General features: G+C 35.5%; 1 protein-coding gene across 2 annotated transcripts in view; it reads left to right on the top strand.

Moving 5' to 3' along the window:
* Positions 1-20,433, top strand: part of pdgfrb (platelet-derived growth factor receptor, beta polypeptide) — a 99,888-nt gene that overhangs the window by 33,164 nt on the left and 46,291 nt on the right. For both annotated transcript variants that reach the window (XM_056472971.1, XM_056472970.1), the window contains 2 exons: positions 17,755-17,833; positions 20,067-20,351. In XM_056472971.1, coding sequence (XP_056328946.1) covers positions 17,761-17,833; positions 20,067-20,351 — 358 coding nt within the window. In that variant the 5' untranslated portion in view covers positions 17,755-17,760. The remainder of the gene's footprint in view (positions 1-17,754; positions 17,834-20,066; positions 20,352-20,433) is intronic.

Here is a 20,433-nt window from a genome sequence, read left to right as displayed (position 1 = left end):
ATGTTCCTTAGCCAATCAGAATCAAGAATTGAGGATCCTAGAATCTCCATCAGCTACTCAGAATCAGTCATTTCACACCTTAGAATGTTCATCAGCCAATCAGGATCAAGCGTTGCTCATCTTAGCATGTTCATCAGCCAATCAAAATTAAGCTCTCATTACCTTAAATCATAATACCATTTTTGATTTATGAATGATATTTTTCCTTCTATCAGTGGATATTCCCATAACTTCCCATAAGCATTCAACTGCTGCCTAATCACCACACAGAGGGGGGACAGCGGAGGGCACCAATTGGGTTTCGCAACATATAAAGAGCTCCGGCTGTCCAAAGGGGATTTTCGGTTTGTTATATTCACATATGTGTGTGTGTGTGTGTGTATATATATTCCTGGTCTCGGTGGTCTGCGTGTCTCACACACCCACGCTTAATCGACACACATGTTCCCGAACACACACAGGAAGCGGGAGGCCCTGCAGCGAATCCAAAGAACAACATCTAAAATTGTTGCTTTTCTCAGTCCCTTTGTTTTCCTTTTTCCACTTTTCTTTCAAGGCTGTGTATGTTTCCCAGGAGCCTTTGCACAAGAACAGACGACACTTTTTGTAAAGCTAGCTCCCTCTTAATCAGCATAACACTGCCAGATGTTAAAGGAAAACAATCTCCCGTATAAAGATAATCCCACTGGAGACCAGTTTATATGGGTGCATCGCGGAAACCCTGTGACGTTTGCTGGGATCTGGGATGTAGCTGTTGTGTGACACTTATGCGAGTGTTAGCAGGAGATCGGGATGCTGGGAAGGGTCAGACGAGCACGTTGTTCCCATCATCACGCACACTCTCTGAAGACACTCAGACGACACATGTGTTTATATTAAGTAGACCCATGTTTCATGTTTTAGACTGACAGAGCTGTTAGACTCAACACACAGGGTCAGGATGCTCCTTTTGACACGAGACAGCACCTAACAACAGTAAATGCCTTAGAAACTATTAAAAACATGGATTTCAGAACTTGGGAAACACCCTGGGAACCATCCAGATCAACTTAAAACCTCATGGCAACACTTTAAAATTCATAAAATATCTTAAGGCGTTGTTTCCCAGTGATGGGTTGCAGCTGGAAGGGCATCCGCTGCGTAAAAACATGCTGAATAAGTTGGCGGTTCATTCCGCTGTGGGATTAATAAAGGGACTAGGCCGAAAAGAAAATGAATGAATGAATCTTAAGACGTTCATAACAATAACCTAGCAACAACACAGACCACTTTAAAATCCACAGCACTGCATAGTAACACCAAAGAGCTTAGAATCACCAAGAGGCGACGCTCAATAGAACGTTCCATTGAAACAGCAGCGCCCAGCGATTCCGCCATTTTGGAGTGAAAGCAATCAGCCGTCCATTGGATCTGATTGCTGTCACGGTGGCAAGCAGCTGCTTTATTTTTTATTTATTCGTTTAAAAAGCGCATCAAAGCTGAAATACAACCTGCAAGTCGACAATACAACACTTACAATCATAGACTGGTGATTATCGGCACTTTTAATGGTTTATTTTACAGACTTAATATATTAACCATACTTGTTTTCTTGGAACTGTCACTTTTAAATTAAATTACTTGAAATTACATTAATTTAATAGTTTACGCACTGGCATAATACAAATTAATACTGACATGTTTAATTAAATTAACATGACTTTCAGAATGGGATGTTGATAACAGATTAAACGTGCACACCGAGACGTTTTTTGCTCGCGTTTTCCGTCGACGTTTAACGCCTCGTGATTAAATAAAGGGCGTCAATGTGATCGTGCACAATAACGCGCAAAACGCCAGGTGTAAAAGGTGTCATTAAAAAAAAACGCCTCGAAAGCGTCGAGTCAAAACCTTCTCCACCAATCAAATTGGCACTTTTGTTCACGGAGCTGCTGAAGTTACAGTAAACAGCACTTGGAGGCGCTCAAGCGCAAAACTGTCAATGCGAGCTCGCATTGAAGAAGATGTCCAGAGGCCATATGAACGTGGAGCTGCTTATTGCACTGGTGAACAATAATCATTTCTTCATCACTAGAGCTGGAGCTGCTGTTTGAACCATCCATAACAACCATAGACTGTAAAATATATGGACGTAGTATCAGTGACGTCACCCATAGGTTTCTGAACACTGCAAAAGAAGAAGCTTTACACACGCTCCGCCTATGGTTCTATTGGAATTTACATTCCAAAATGGCTGACGCATGACACTAGCGGCATCTAGTGGCTGTTTCCCAAATAGCAACAGATTCTATGCTCTTTGGTAACACCTTGGAAGTTCTCCAGAACTTTTTAAAGCTGCAAAACAACACTTGAAGTATGTGTGAAATCTAAATTTACAATGTTTATTTTGCTAGCGCACAGTGTTATGTTTTAGGCGAACAATTAGCTAAGCTTTAAAGGGGTGGTCCACAGTGTATTTTTAAGGCATGGTTGTGTTTATAAGATGCAAAGCAATGTGTGCTCATGCTTCACTTGTCGGAAATCACGCTATTTTTTTCATATATCTTGCTTTGATTATATACTGCTACAGTAGGTGAGAGTTCAAAGTGGCTATTACCGCCGTGGCTTATACCGCCGCCGTTTGAAATAACCGCTGCTCTGTTTTTAGTGTAAGACCGCAGTTTGTGAAAAAGCCGCCAGGGGGCGCAAAGGGACGGAATCGAACGGAAAGAAATAGCCTTTACAGCAGCTTTAAATATGCTACTGTGCTTGTAAATGATATTAAACAATAGGTCAAAGCATTATAAGTCCTTCATTAATCATTTAAAATTTGTTAACACACTTTATTGTAAACTTTTTAAGTGCAAAGAGGACTCGTTTTGGAATTGAAGAAATAAAAGACAACTAACATGAAAGCACAAACATTCAGTACAATAAGTAGTCTTAAATAAATAAATAAAGCAGTCTTTTAGCCTGCTTTTAGTGTTTGCCGTTTTGATAGGACTAAGACAAGACTTTTTCATTTATGTTTTTATTTATGTTTTTATTTACATTTTCGTTGTTGATTATATTTTACTATCTTATTTTATGTCTGAATTATTGTACATAATAATAAACGAATAATGAAAATAAATTAATAATGAAAATACTCCAAAATAAATAATTTATTTAAATATATTGCGGCGAAACACTGAGAAACCGTCAGGGGCATGGTCTAAAGAGCTTAAGTTGAATGCTGCTTCATCAAAAGCAAAAAAAAATAAATTGACCTACCTTAAGCAGATCACTAAAAGTATAATAAACATTATTTTTGCTCTCTCTCTCTCTCTCTCTCTCTCTCTCCTCTCTCTCTCTCTCTCTCTCTCTCTCTCTATATATATATATATATATATATATATATATATATATATATATATATATAATTATGTATTTATTTAATTATATATAATTATAAATATATTCTTAATAAACTTCCCAGCCACAAATATTAAAAAAACACAACTTGTATTAAAACTGGGCGAGGATTAGAAAGAATAAGATGCTTGTTATATAATTTAAAATGTTATTCCTCTTGTCCAATTTCTTTATGCACATTTTTTCACTCGCTACTCTGCCAGGAACTTCGCCGCTAAAGAGCACCTTCAAAAATCTCAATCTCATGGCTCATTCTTCACGAATATAGAATTAAAATAATGCCGCGTTTCATTGTGCATCCCGCGGGTGCAACCAACAAGAGTTGTGCATTTTAGTTTAACTTTTTGAGCTATAAAGCAGTTCGGTGTTAGTTTTTATTTAAATATATCAAGCCGAAACTAAACAGCGCATTCTCTCCGCCTCCTCGTTCATAACCTGCGGACCGGGACGCACTGCTGAAGCAGGAAATAGAGAAACTCCTTCATTCATCATAATCTTAGCTGATGTTTCGGAGTCGAAAGAATATATTAAAGAGAAATGTTCTTTTAACAGTCACTATATATTTAATCTTTTTCTTTCTTTTTTTCCTGGTATTTCTCTTCAGCAAATTATATTTTTTAAAGCTGCTTGATTCTTTTAAAACCGAAAGCAGAGCCCGTCAATTGGTGTTTTTCCATAAGATACGTTTATCCTACGATACTTTATCCTCTGATCCTTTTGCATAAAGGTTTTAATAAAAAAAAACAGGTCACTTAATTACTTTCGATGTGCTAAAATATTTGTTAAACGAATGTTATTTAAAAAAAGCATATGCACATATTACAATTGTAAAATAGTCTAAAATGCATGGTCTAATCAGAAATAAAGGAAATTAGTTATATTTAATGCATAAAATAGGCTAGCCTTTCTATAAATTGAGTTTAATTGATTTGAAACTTTTAATTGCATTTTAACGTCCTGTATAAATAATAAAAGTTGCATCAGATTGACGAAAAAACGAATATTAATACCTGCAAACAGGGCCACGGTTACTTTTTTTCCACTGACTGGCAAACGCGTCAGAAAAAAAAAACTGCTGAATCTCTGCGAATATTTGGTTAACTTATAAAACAAATGTCTGGTTTAGTGATGTTAGTAATGCATAGAAAAATGCAAAGCAGAATTCTCCTGAGCTCATTAAACCACTGATGACAGCGACGGAATCACTGGCCCACCACTTTCTTACGAACATATTTTATTTATTAAAGGTATTATTTCATTGACCTGAACATAACCAGTTATAATATAATTACTAACCCATCGTCATCGTCATCACCGGTGTGACATTGCGCCAGGACATGGATTTTCTAATACCGTCAATACCGTAATAAATCAATTTTGCGCGGCTTGAACGGCTGCATTTACATCAATAATAGCTAATTCTAAATAATAAGGCATTCAATTTTCTTCAAACGATCAGTTGTGGTCTGAATACATGTGCTTATACTACAGGGCTCGAAATTGCAACCATTTTGGTCGCATGAGCGCACGAAATTTAATCTATGCGCCCTCATAATATATTTGGGAGCATTTGTGTGTCTGAATGTAATGAATATAATAAACAGGGAGCTTTTGTTACTGCAGGAAATGCAAACGGTTCACAGAAAAGTACACAGGTTTGCAAACCTCACTTAAAGTTTTAATAATAATAATGGCGCAGATGACAGCGATCATGACATGAGGTAAATGTTGATCCACCAGCTGAGATCAATCGAGTGTTTTCGGAGAAGGTGCCCGAATCTCGAATGTCCGCTAAATATAAAATCTAACACTGTACACATCATTGCCAAAGAAACTCACCTTTACTAAGTTTACACTAAAACTACGGCTCATAACAAAGAGCGGAATTGCGCTGGTGGTCATCATGAGAATCCTGCTCTGTCTGCTCATAAATTGGTGCGGCTGACTCGCCTGCTTTATTCCACCAACACAGAGAAATGAAGATCAGCTCATAACGAGACTGAGCATTTACAATGACCCAAACCGAAACTTTTAAAGAGTGATAGAAGTGAGACTTTCTTTTGTCCGTTCTTCCTTGAGATGTATATTATTTTGCTATTGAAAGTAATTCCATGATATTATGCCGTCACCGTTCAAAAGATGAAAAATACCGTGATATTAATTTTAGGTCATATCGCCCACCTCTAACAGGTAGCCTAGTTCAGTTCAGAAGTTGTTGTGCATAGAAACATTCATTTTCATAAGGCCCCATATTTAATGCGGTTTCGTTTTTAAACGCATAGGTTTTGTTACGCCATCCGTCCTATGTCGGAGTTTTGGATTTTGTGTATTCATGTTTGTGAAAAACACTTAAGAGTGGAGACCCCTTCCCCCTTCTCATAACCAAAAGCTTGTCTGTCAGGTGTTAATGGGCATCAGTGAGGCCGAAATCATGTCGCGTTTTCACTGTCGGGCTAGCTGCATGCAAACCCTGCCCCCAGAACTTCCCCGGAATTAGATGTTGCATATTATTCTGTGATCTTAAGGAAAGTGTTAAGTAGACTATTTAAGTGTCTTTAATATAGTGTATAGATTATTATGCGTTATTGAAACATCAAGGGGGACGCAGCAAAGTCACTTATAAATTAAAATTGTATTATTTTATGCAATTTTATTATTTTATGCAACAGCCTTACATTTAAAACGGAAACTTAACGGTGATTATAATCAAAAAGAACTCAGCCTATAAGGCTAGATGTTTTCTTTCCCTTATTTATTAATTTATTTGTTCATGTGTTTGGCGCATGTAACTCGTGTGCCATCGGAAAACTGGTGTAATGACGGCAAGCCATCTTTCCCAGACTCGGGGCAAAGTCCGCCTCTCCTTTCACTCCGTCCCGAAGCCCCAGCTGGCCCTCCTGGCATCCTCTGCGTAAAACATATGCTTGATAAGTTGACGGTTCATTCCGCTGTGGCAATTACAGACTAATAAAGGGACTAAGCCAAAAAGAAAATGAATGACGAATGAATGAATGAATAAATAAATAATAGTAATAAAATAAAAATAAGGTAATAATCTTTACACACAGATGCCGCGTAAGAGGCCTTTTTTAATTTAGAGATGGTACATTTGAATTGCCTCTGCCACTTCTTCCCCCACCTCAAACCTGAAAGTTGAAGAGAGAACTATAGCCTATTCACACCTTGATGCCTCAATAGCAACAGTTCACAGCCCATTTACGCCAAGACAGTGCAAGTTTAGCGGAAGAATGTCAAATCAAAATCACGCAGATGAAGCACACCAGCAACTACTATAATGAAACTATTAAAATGGCATATATTATAATTTGTTATATCCATTATTATTATTATTATTATTATTATTATTATTATTATTATTATTAAGCTATACAATTGACAAAACGCAGAACCCTTAAAAAAATGTGCTTTCATTTTGACATAGCTAAAGCACACGTTTAAAGTTATGTAAAAAAAACATCCCATTCTACAGCAGCAGTCAAGTTAGGACACTTAAAAATGCCTTTTGCGTTTGAAGATGATCGACCTGCGAAGTTATGTTTACAGTGTTATAAAAGAAAAAGGTAGGCTATTTAGTGCGTGTGGATTTACCGTAGACAGGCTTTCTGTTTGGCTAATGCCTAAAAATGTAACTAAGTAACACATTAATTTTAGCAACTATTTTTAAATGGCATTTAAAATTTAAATTCATTTTTTAAATTTAATTTAACATTTAAATATAATTTAATTTAAAACATTTATTTTTTCCTCGCTGATTTTGGTTGGGTAATAAAGCGTGATGACTCAGATATGATCTAGTTTAGCTTGCATGTGTGGGCATATTTTGAAGTCTTTACCTAAAACTTTAAACATTTATAATATTTAAAATAAAACGGAAAGAAATAAGGAGACTAACATAATTTAAACCACTTGTTTGGTGCTTAAACCATGATCTTTCTGCATTAATGTAAACGGTATCGTTGCCTTCATTAATAAAATCGGTAATAGCGAAACTGCATTATTATTACTATAAAAAGTAGGACTATATCGGTAATGAATGAATAAATAGCCTAAATTAAAGGAACAAGAAAGGACCAAATTCAGTCGTCAAGTGCAATGGGATTGCGCCCTTGCGCCCTCATTTATGATATCCTGCCGCCGGGCCTGCTATAGCGAAACTTTATTGTTTGAGAAGAAACAAAAACGGAAACTGTGCATGAAAACCTGGCTGGGAAGACGGCGATAACATGAATTTTCTGTTCTTCAACGAGAAAAAAAAAAAAAAAAAATCGCAGACACGACACAGTGACAGCGTTAATTATACAACGCAGTGTTTACGGTCATATTAACAACTAACATTAATATCAATAACTCCTCTGGCTTTAGACTTTACCTTTTAGAGCTTGTTCTTGTCGGTGCAATACAAGTTTATTGCATGTATAGCTACGAATCAGATTATGAAGAATGATTAAGAGCATGCTTTTCCTTTATTTCATCCTTTCCGTAAGGTGTTTTATTTATTTATTTATTTATTTATTTATTTATTTATTTATTTATAATTTTTTAAATAATGATGACAATATTCACTGTCTAAGCATTTCTCGGTATACTACCAACAAATTACGCCCCTGTACCCAAGTAGCCTACCTAAGTTAATTTACATTTCATGTAAAACAATAAGAAATCAAAAAAGAACAAAGTAATATGCTAAATATCCGTACAAACGAACATGTTTGTTGTTTAACTTTCGTTGATAAAACAACACAATACAGCCTATAATAATGTAGGCTAGTTAAATAGAAATAACTTTAACTGCTTGAAACAGTAAACGTTACATTTTAGAAACTTCACAAATACTAATCAATAATAATATAAATAGTAACGAAGAACAAAAATATTAGCCTAGGCTTGTAACAACATAAGTCAGATGTTGAAAAAAACTGCGTCTCTCCGCCTTTTGTTTTCTATTCATATTTTAAATTCTTTGCCAGAAAAACTAACATGTTGACTTTGTTCGGTTTAAGCGGAGACTTATTTGAGATTACAATGTTTCCAGCAGCATTGAGACGGTGTGCCTTTGGCGCATGCAGATACTTTTTCGCAACCGTGGCAAAGAGGGTATCTTGCTCCGCCGCCTGCATTTCTCGGAAACCAGCTCTACATCGCGGAGCGGCGCGTTTTTAACTACCAAATATGCTGCTCCATTTCTCATCAACGTCTACTATTTATCAGTTTCTCTTTTGTATTTGGCCATTTTTGACAGGGCCTCTCTGCCATACCTGGCTGGACTAGCTGGGCATTTGCGTTCAGTAGATGACACCGGAGCTGGCTCCGCATTTCATGGGCTGGGTGACATGACCGCAGCTCTGGAGGTTCGACGTGTTTGTCCATTTAACACTTATTTTTCTGCCTTTTATGGTTAACAAAAAAAAAAAAAGAAGCCCTGCACTCTTTTGTATGTCACTAGAAAACGACTGAATCAGCTGGTGTGCGCGAGTCGAGTTGCTGTCGATGTTATAATTGTAATTTTAATAATATTGTAATATTCAAGATCTATAAATACAACTCTGGATAACTTGAAACAGCGACCACAAGTACTCTCCTCCATCTTTAAAAGTTTGCAATACTCACATTGACAACCCAAACCCCGCTGTCACCTCAACAGAAGTGCTTTCATTTGACTGAACAATGAAACAGAAGTAACACGCTTTTCCGCTCGAGCACACAGCACACAACGGCAAAACTTGAAGCGCACTGACCGAGCATAAGATCATGTTTATTACTAAGAAAACTAAATCAAAATTATATTTTAATTGAACACATCTGATCACATAAGGTACGCACAGAAAAGTCTGTTTAGTGTTGTTGAAAGGCAAAGCTGAATATCTGTGGTTAAACTGCCACCCAGCGGTCAAAAGCTGCTGGTGCACCAAGTACCGTCGTCGCCGCGGTATGAATGGCGGCAGAAGGAACACATTGAAGTAGTAACATCTGTATACTCGGCTAACATGAAAACGACTGTCATATTTCCTAGTTCCTCTGAAAGCCTGCCCTCAAGAGGCTCTGATTGGTCAGCTAACATAATGTTTATGTTATGAAAACACACAAGTGTTTACAAGTGTCGAGTCCTGTGAAGAAGCTCTAGGTGGAAACTGTTGTTTTGTGTATACCTTATGATTAAAGTTGTTGCATGTCCGCCGGTTCCCACCTCTGAATGAGTGGGTTTTAACTACTTGTGCATTAAGGTAGCATTCAGAAAAAAACAAAACACCAGCGAAGAAACTCGACACAGAGTATCATAAAATCCCACCGCCAGCTAGCATTTCGGAAGTGTTATTGCAAAGCAACACAAACAGCATGCGAAAATATAAATGCACAACCCCAATGCACAAGGCCATGGGTCTTGCCGATCACTCAACACAAGCATCAAACTAATGTCATTAGAGAAAAAACACCCTTCAAAATGCATAAGCCGATGCTCAATTTTTTAATTAATTAAACTGTGATCTTTTCTCTGTTCAACTAATCATTCTGCCTTGTTAAATGATGATGGTGTTTCCGTCACACATGCTAATTTTACAGTGGAATACGTAGCTTTTTTTTTTCACCAGCATCAGCTCTTTTCAGTGTTCTGACATCTCCTGCGTGAGTTTCTGCGTTCTCTCTGACGCACTCAAGCTTTTCTGGAGCCCAGAGAGAAGCTAGCATGAAAAGGAGACATGGAAGTCAAGCCTTTCTCTCTCACCGTTCTTTAGTCTTTCATATTCTTCTTGTTTTTCTGTGTTTTAGCCAGACGTTAGCTCTCTCTCTTTCTCTCTCTCTCTGAAAGGGTTTGATTCAGGACTCTTTTCATTGCTGAGCTTCTTGGCAGGGAAATATTCCTCCGTATTCATCAGCCTTTTTTTTTAGATGTTATGTTTTTTCTTGTACTCTTGGTCTCACTGCAGCTTTCAGACGATTCAGCACTTTATAAAACTGCAGCTCCCAGACGTGGTGTTTCTCATTTTGAAATGACCTTGTAGTTAAACTGATTTTAAAATGGCCAGTTCTTATAAATATGTCAATTAACCCTTCGTAGGGCACTCATAGAATACTCATTGGAAAAACCCCGGAGTGCAACTGGGGATTATTACAAGACCTTCAACTTTTATGACTTTTGTGGAAAAATAAAAATATAAAGTGCATCCGGAAAGCATTGATAGCGCTTCACTTTTTCCACATTTTTCTATGCTACAGCCTAATTCCAAAATGGATTAAATTAATTTATTTCTTCATAATTCTACACACAATCCCCCATAATGACAAAGTGAAAAAAGAGTTTCAGAAATTGTTGCAAATTTATTAAAAATAAAAAAGCTGAAAAATCACATGTACAGAAGTATTCACACCCTTTGTTCAATACTTTGTTGATGCACCTTTGTCAGCAATTACAGCCTCAAGTCTTTTTGAATGTGATGCCACAAGTTGGATGGGAAGCGACAATGTACAGCCATTTTCAGATCTCTCCAGAGATGTTCAATATATGATTTAGGTCTGGGCTTTGGCTGGGCCACTCAAGTACATTCACCGAGTTGTTGCGAAGCCACTCCATTGATATTTTGGTGGTGTGTTTTGGGTCATTGTCCTGCTGGAAGATGAACCGTCGCCCTAGTCTGAGGTCAAGAGCATTCTGAAGCTGGTTTTCATTCAGGATGTCCCTGTACATTGCTGCATTCATCTTTCCCTCTATCCTGACTAGTCTTCCAGTTCCTGCTGCTGAGAAACATCCCCACAGCATGATGCTGCCACCACCATGCTTCACTGTAGGGATGGTATTAACCTGGTGATGAGCGCTGCCTGGTTTTCTCCAAACATAACGCCTGGCATTCACTGCAAAGAGTTCAATTTTAGTCTCATCAGAGCAGATAGTTTTGTTTCTTATTGTCTGAGAGTCCTTCAGATGCCTTTTAGCAAATTCCAGGCGGGGAGTCTCTTCCGTCTGGCCACTCTACCATACAGACCTGATTGGTGGATTGCTGCACAGATGGTTGTCCTTCTGTAAGGTGAAGAACGCTGGAGCTCAGACAGAGTGACCATCGAGTTATTGATCACCTCTCGGACTAAGGCCCTTCTCCCCCGATCACTCAGCTTAGATGGCCGGCCAGCTCTAGGAAGAGTCCTGCTGGTTCCTAACATCTTCCACTAACGGATGATGGAGACCACTGTGCTCACTGGAATTTTCAGAGCAGCAGAAATTTCTCTGTAACCTTCCCCAGCCTTGTGCCTCATGACAATCCTGTCTCGGAGGTCTACAGACAATTCCTTTGTCTTCATGCTTGGTTTGTGCTTTGACATGCACTATCAACCCTGGGACCTTATATATAGACAGGTGTATGCCTTTTCAAATCATGTCCAATCAACTGAATTGACCACAGGTGAACTCCAATGAAGCTGCTGAAACATCTCAAGAATGATCCAGCGTCCAGCCTCCGGCGCCTTGACTGCAGCTCTACACAAGACATTTGGCCAGTGGAGAAATGGTCGTGCCCAACTGAGCCTGGTTTCTCTCGAGGTTTTTTTAATTAGTCACTTTCGCCAATTGGTGAAGTTTTTCCCTCTCCGCTGTCGCCACTGGCTTGCATGGTTCGGGATCTGTAGTGCTGTGCATCATTGGATTTGCTCTTCAGTGTTTGGACTCTCAGTAGTGATTATTAAACCACACTGAACTGAGCTAAACTGAGCTTAAACTCTGAAAACTGAACTGACACTGTTTCAGCTTACTATGATCTTCTATGTGAAGCTGCTTTGACACAATCTACATTGTAAAAGCGCTACACAAATAAGGGTGAATTGAATTGAATGATCAGTGGAAACAGAATGGACCTGAGCTCAATTTAGAGCTTCCCGCCAAAGGAAATGTGGAAAAAGTGAAGCGCTATGAATACTTTCCGGATGCACTGTATAATAGCTATATCGGGCAACATAGCAGAGCTGAGGCTGCAGCCACAACTTTACCAAGTCTTTCACTGCGAGTCTGATTTTAAATACATTTTCATTTATAGAACTTAAACTTTTATTTTTGAACATGTACCAGCATCTAAACCTCATAACACTCTTGTGTGCGCGCGCGTGTTTGTCCATGTGTGTGTGTAAAGTTGACTCTGGACTCTGATTCCCCTGTGTATTGGGGATCATGAGAAAGTTTTTGTGGGAACACACTGGACGAACTCCTCCTGGAGGGTTTCTAAAGGCTCTCCAGGCTCCGGGTCCTCTTCTGAGCATCAGTCCTGAGGGAGTAGCAGCAGTTTATGAACTACACTCTCCTCTGGCGGTTTATGAGGACGAGATCTCGCTGGGTTTGTGTGGGATGCTTGATTTTCGACTGCTCCAGTGAGACAGAGATTAGGGTTGTAAAACATTAGTACTGCGTTTTTATTGGTTCGCTGGAAAATGTTTTCATTTATGTGTTTGTGTGTTAAACTGCATCAGATCTGATGGCTTAATGGCGGAGTGAATACGTAGTAAAACTAAAAATATACTACACTGTAAAAAAAAACTCTGTTATCTAAGAGTTTCCTTATTTATGTATGTTTTACGTATATTTATGGTTGTGCATTATGGGATGTTGATCTCTGCTCTGTTGTCTTTTGACGTGAAAAATTCTATAGTTTAAGAAAGGGACTTTTACATTTACTGAATTATTGTATTGTAAGTCTTAAATAATTCGTTTTCCTTCAGCTTAGTCTCTTTATTAATCAGGGGTCGCCACAGCGGAATGAACCGCCAACTTATCTAGGATATGTTTTATGCAGTGGACGCTCTTCCAGCTGCAACCCAGTACTGGGAAACACCCATACACACTCTCATTCACACACACACACTCATACACTACGGGTGATTTAGTTTATTCAATTCACCTATAGCGCATGTGTTTGGACTTTGGGGGAAACCGGAGCACCCGGGGGAAACCCACGCCAACATGGGCAGAACATGCAAACTCCACACAGCAATGCCAACTCACCCAACCGGGACTCGAACCAGCGATCGTCTTGCTGTGAGGTGACAGTGCTAAACACTGAGCCACCGTGCCGCTGCCGGTCTTTAATAATTTTACAGTATTAATTTACTTGTTTTGTACTTGTAACTTGTTTTGACACATTATTTATAACATGTGGCTAAGAAATAACACATTTTTAAAAAAATCTTTATTGTTTAGTGTCATATAAGTTTGAAATTTCATTAATAATGACCTTAAAAAGTCTTGAATTTGAGTAACCTGCAGAAACCCTGCTAATTCAACATACAGTACGGACATTCACTTGAGAAGATACAATTCAGTGGATAACAAGTCTTGTTTTATTGAAAATATTCCTGAAATTAAATTAGTTTTGTTTTATTAATGTTTTGTTTTTATTTTTTTATTTGTTAAATTCACTTTCATAAATTTTTTAATTTTGTTTTGTTTCCTTAGTTTTGTTTATTTATTTTTTTATTTTATTTTATGTTCATTCATTCATTTTCTTTTCGGCTTAGTCCCTAATCCGGGGTTGCCACAGCGGAATGAACCGCCAACTTATCCAGCACATGTTTTACGCAGCAAATGCCCTTCCAGCCGCAACCCATCACTGGGAAACATCCATACACACTCATTCACACTCATACACTACGGACAATTTTAGCTTTCCCAATTCACCTGTACCGCATGTCTTTGGACTGTGGGGGGAAACCGGAGCACCCGGAGGAAACCCACATGAACGCAGGGAGAACATGCAAACTCCACACAGAAACGCCAACTGACCCAGCCGAGGCTCGAACCAGCAACCTTCTTGCTGTGAGGCAACAGCACTACCTACTGTGCCACTGCGTCGCCTTTAATTTGTGTTTTGTTTAGTTAATTTTAATTTAATTTTGTTCTTTGTTTCTCTGATAAATTTCTCGATTTAAGAATATTTCGATATTTTAGATTGAAAATAAAATAAATTGACAGTAAAGTCCCAGTTAAAAATGGAAAGATCTAATCATTCTTTAATAGAGATAATGTGCCTGCAGTCTACAGTAGCAAACACATTTATGAATATTATAAGTTGTGAACTCGCTTAAAAAAGTGATGAATTTGCCATAAAATGTTTTATTGATGTAAAAACTGTAATGTGATACAACTTGGATTTGTTTGAATGGTTTTAATTGTATTTTATTATATTTAAATGCTACATTTTCTAGGAAATTTTTTAATGAAGCTGTCATGGCGTAAAAAATATATGATATTATACATTTATTCATTTGTTTTCCTTCAGCTTAGTCCCTATATTCATCACGTATCATGACAGTGGAATGAACCACCAACTTATTCAGCATATGTTTTACACAGCTGATGCCCTTCCAGCTGTAACCCAATACTAGGAAACACTAGGAAATTACTGAGTAAGAAAGAAATTTTACATGTTTCTTCATGAATTTCTGCTTTATTTAATAATGCAACTGGACTTTGAAAGGTAATCGTGTTGCTAAAGATAACATCGATGAGCTCACGCTACTCCGCATCTTTTATGAGTTAGCAACATTTCTCCAGAGTTACACATTTGACTGTTTTTTCCAGCGACTCCCTCCATGGATTTCTCCTCCTCCTCTTTTCCCACCCTGGTTCTGCGCCCGGTGATCCGCATTTAACTGTTTCCAGATCTCTGAAACAAACACCCACCCATCCACACTGCATCCACACAGCCGGATATTAACACCCACAGCAACCCTGTCCAATCAGCCCTACACATGTACAGCTATCTTTATATGGTTTTCCCATAGACACAATGCTTTTTATACTGTATATACTGTATATCCTGTCACTCTACTCCTAAACTCAACCCTCACACACAGAAAACAATCTGCATTTTCTAAATACTTCTTTCAGTGTGATTTTTGAGAGGATTTCCTCAGGTGGACCAAAACAATGTCCCCACAAGGTCAAAATTGACTGGTAAATATATACTTGAGGGGACACACACACGCACATATACACCGTATCTTGACATTTACACCCTCAACAATCCTGTCCAGTCAGCCCAACACACGGATATACACACACATACAGTATACACACATTGTTTTGTTTTGTTTAATTTTATTCATGTTTTTATTTCTGTTTTTTCATTAGCTTTGTTTTGATTTATTATTGTATTGTTTTCATTCATTCATTTCTTTTCGGCTTAGACCCTTTCTGGGGTCGCCACAGCGGAATGAACCGCCAACTTATCCGGCATATGTTTAATGCAGCGGATGCCCTTCCAGCTGCAACCCATCACTGGGAAACATCCATACACACACATGCACACTCATACGCTACATTCAATTTTAGCACACCCAATTCACCTATAGCACATGTCTTTGGACTTGTGGGGGAAACCGGAGCACCCGGAGGAAACCCACGCAAACACGGGGAGAACATGCAAACTTCACACAGAAATGCCTTCTTGCTGTGAGGTGAACGTGCTACCCACTGCGCCAAGTTCGGCACTCATTGGTCGAGGTAAAGAACCAGATAGACGCACAACGATCCGGGTTCGAGGCCCGCTTCAACCGGTTATAGAATCTGTAGAATGTGTCCGTTTTACGCTGCTGCCGCGCGCCTGTCATCAACAACAAAGCGTTCTCTTTAATCAAATGTTAATTTGACGCACGCACTATAGATAATTCTATTTTTTTTTTTATGTTTATTATTTAATTTTGTTTTTTTTTACTTTGTTTTGCTTTTTAATTTTGTTTAATTTTGTTTTGTTTTTAATTTGTTTTGTTTTTTATTTTGTTTTGTTTTTTATTTTGTTTTGTTTTTTTATTTTGTTTTTAATTTTGTTTTGTTTTGTTTTTCAATTTTGTTTTGTTTTGTTTTTTAATTTTGTTTTGTTTTGTTTTGTTTTTCAGTTATATTTTGTTTTGTTTTTTAATTTTGTTTTGTTTTTTAATTTTGTTTTGTTTTTTAATTTTGTTTTATTTTTTAATTTTGTTTTGTTTTTTAATTTTGTTTTGTTTTGTTTTTAATTTAGTTTTGTTTTTCAATTTTATTTTGCTTTGTTTTGTTTTTTAATTTTGTTTTGTTTTTCAATTTTGTTTTGTTTTTTAATTTTGTTTTGTTTTTAATTTAGTTTACTTTTTAAATTTTGTTTTGTTTTTAATTTTGTTTTGTTTTGTTTTGTTTTTAATTTTGTTTACTTTTTTAATTTTGTTTTGTTTTTAATTTTGTTTTGTTTTTTAATTTTGTTTTGTTTTTAATTTTGTTTTGTTTTTAATTTTGTTTTGTTTTTCAATTTTATTTAGTTTTGTTTTGTTTTTTAATTTTGTTTTGTTTTGTTTAGTTTTGTTTTGTTTTTTTAATTTTGTTTTGTTTTTAATTTTGTTTTGTTTTGTTTTGTTTTTCAATTTTATTTTGTTTTGTTTTTTAATTTTGTTTTGTTTTGTTTTTCAATTTTATTTTGTTTTGTTTTTCAATTTTATTTTGTTTTGTTTTTTAATTTTGTTTTGTTTTGTTTTTCAATTTTATTTTGTTTTGTTTTTCAATTTTATTTTGTTTTGTTTTTTAATTTTGTTTTGTTTTGTTTTTCAATTTTATTTTGTTTTGTTTTTCAATTTTATTTTGTTTTGTTTTTCAATTTTATTTTGTTTTGTTTTTCAATTTTATTTTGTTTTGTTTTTTAATTTTGTTTTGTTTTGTTTTTCAATTTTATTTTGTTTTGTTTTTCAATTTTATTTTGTTTTGTTTTTTAATTTTGTTTTGTTTTGTTTTTAATTTTGTTTTGTTTTTTATTTTATTTTGCTTTGTTTTTCAATTTTGTTTTGTTGTTTTATTTTGTTTTGTTTTTTAATTTTGTTTTGTTTTGTTTTGTTTTGATTTGTTTTGTTTTTAATTTTGTTTTGTTTTGTTTTGTCCCCTCTAGCAGTGTACTAAATTTTGCAGTACAGTTATTTTATTTTATTTATTTTCCGTTCCTTTCATATTGATGTTTATTCATTACGCTGTGTTGTTGCAATGCTCATCATGAGTGCGGTCGCTGCCAGGGAAAAATGCAACAATAACAGTGTTTGTGAAGCCTGCTTCTGTCCGTGTGCAGTCAGGCATGTGTGTGTCCCTCTCTGAAGCCACCCGTGTGTTATTTCTCCCTGCGACAGACACACAGGCAGCATGAAAATTAAAGATCATGTCATGGAAAAAATAGACATGAACTCTGTATGTCTCTTCATGTGTGTGAGTTTTTAAAAGAATTCGCTAGAGGAGTAGGATATATATAGTGAGGAACATTCTCTTTGTAAAAATAAATGTTGAGGTAAGTTGTTTAACTCTGCTGTTTCCTTTGGCTTTGAGGCGAATCAGTCATCATGTTGATTTCTCTCCATCTGCAGAATTGAATGTGTCCTGGTCCGGAAGAAAGCATGAAGAGTTTGACTATCAGCCACGTAGACTTCACTGCCATCACAACAGGTAACAGACTAAACAAAGCCTTAAATCAGCATCTCACTGCAGTATGATCCATCTAGAGCTCAGGATAGTCATGATTTATACTCCGTGTTTAATGCATGGACTCATAAATGGGTCTTTTTTTAGCTCAACTGACATTCTTGGTGGTACAGTAGGACTTTATTTTAAAGTTCAGTTCCAGTTCATCTTTTAAAATAGACTGTTTTGACTTTCATTTTTGCGTGAACTATCCCTTTAACTTGAAAGGAGTCTGCTTTTAAGGGGTCGTTAATCAAAATCAAGGACAGATTGCTCTACATTAGAAAGATATAAGTTTTACAAGCGCATGCTAACCTGTAAGTTTAGAGTATGAATACATTTTTAAAAGTTTTTCCATTCTTAAGGTGGTGAACTGCCTCCTTCATTCATAATTCACAAGTTTAAAGTGATTTTCTGTCATGTTTTGATAATATAATTGAACATATTATTGAATATTTCAATGTTTAGATCAGGGGTGCCCAAACTTTTTTCTATAAAGGGCAAAAAAAAAAACTTGATTGAGGGCTGTGGGCCGAATATATACCAAACTACATATATTAAATGTGCCATGGGTAATTTTTGAATTTATTTATTATGTAATATTTAAAAATTACTAGAGAATGTTGCTTTAAATCATATTAACTAATGCAGTATCATTTGAAACGTTTTATACTGAACTTATTACAGTAAAACATAAGCAATCCCATTGATAACACAAGGTCATTGCTGAAAAGACTAGTTGAGCTTACTTTGATTTGCTAGCAAATGTCTTGTGCATCTGTCAAGTGTCAGTATTTACATTTTAAAAGTCTGATTCATTTACAGTATTTAATTGAATCATTTTATTCAGTTGGCTTTTTTGTAGCTCATCAATAAAACAAATAAAATGTTACGTTAAATTCGAAATGACGATCATTGTCAACGGCATTCGCCCCAACCACCTCCCCATCATTCTCCCTCTCTTTTCAGACAGGATGTTGGGCCAAATCACAGTTTACCATGGGCCAACTTTGGCCCGCGAGCCCTACTTTGGGCATCTCTGGTTTAGATGATTTGTGTAATAATACAGTTTGTGAAGTAAATGTAATATTGGGTACTTTATTTACCAAGTAAGTGATTTAAATTGATTGGATTAGTTTTTAAATGTTTAATAAAAGTCTAATAATTTATTATTATTATTATTATTATTATTATTATTATTATTATTATTATTATTATTATTATTATTATTATTATTATTATTATTTATAGTTATTAATATTTATTGTTATTATTATTTATTAGTAATTATTATTATTATTATTAGTAGTAGTAGTAATTATTATTTATAATAATAATAACAATAATAATAATTATTATTATTATTATTATTATTTATTATAATTATTGTTTTAATTATTTATTAGTAATTATTATTATTATGATTATTATTATTGTTGTTTTTGTTATTAGTAATTATTATTTATAATAATAATAATATTAATAATAATAATTATTATTATAAGTATTAGTATTATTTATTATAAATAGTAATAATATTTATTATTATTATTTATTATTATTATTATAGTTATTATTTATTATTATTACTTATTGTTGTTGATATTATTATTATTGTTATTATTACTATAATTATTATTATTATTATTTATTATTATTATTATTATAGTTATTATTTATTATTATTATTATTATTATTATCATTTATTGTTATTATTATTATTATTATCATTATTATTATTATTATTATTATTATTATTTATTATTATTATTTATTGTTATTAATATTTATTGTTATTATTATTTATTAGTAATTATTATTATTGTTATTAGTAATTATTATTTATAATAATAATAATAATAATTATTATTATTATTATTTGTATTATTTATTATAATTAGTAATAATAATTATAATTATTATTTATTATTATTATAGTTATTATTTATTATTATTATTATTATTTATTGTTGTTATTATTATTATTATTATTATTACTATTATTATTATTTTATTATTCTAAATTGGTCGTTGTGTGTGTGAATAAGTGTGTATAGGTGTTTCCCAGTACTAGGTTGCAGCTGGAAGGACAGTCGCTGTGTAAAACGTATTCCAGAATAGTTTGTGGTTCATTCCACTATGGTGTCCCCTGATAAATAAGGGACTAAGCTGAAGAAAAACGAATGAATGAACACCACTGTGTGTGTGTGTGTGCAGGTCTGGTTCTGCTCTGTCTGGGCGCTTCAGGTCTGGAGCTCAGTCCCAGCGCTCCACAGATCATCCTGTCCATCAACTCATCCTCCATCATCACCTGCTCCGGCTGGAGTAATGTCACCTGGCGCTTCAGGCGGGATGAGAACGTCCCAGATTTCCGCACCCAGGACCTCAGCGCCACCTCCAGCGTCCTGCATCTGGAGCAGGTGACCTGGAGACACACCGGGGTTTATGTGTGCACCGAGAAGAAGACCAATGAATCCAGAGAGGTGGCCGTCTTTGTGCCTGGTGAGTGCTTCATTGTTGAACTCATGGGCTATGAATTGATTAATGAATGCTAATTGTTCTACTATGGCAAGCGCATATAAAT

This window comes from Danio aesculapii, chromosome 14, assembly GCF_903798145.1.
Source record: "Danio aesculapii chromosome 14, fDanAes4.1, whole genome shotgun sequence".
NCBI lineage: Eukaryota > Metazoa > Chordata > Actinopteri > Cypriniformes > Danionidae > Danio > Danio aesculapii.
The sequence above is the reverse complement of the archived record's forward strand: the minus strand, read 5'-3'. Positions and strand labels throughout refer to the sequence as shown.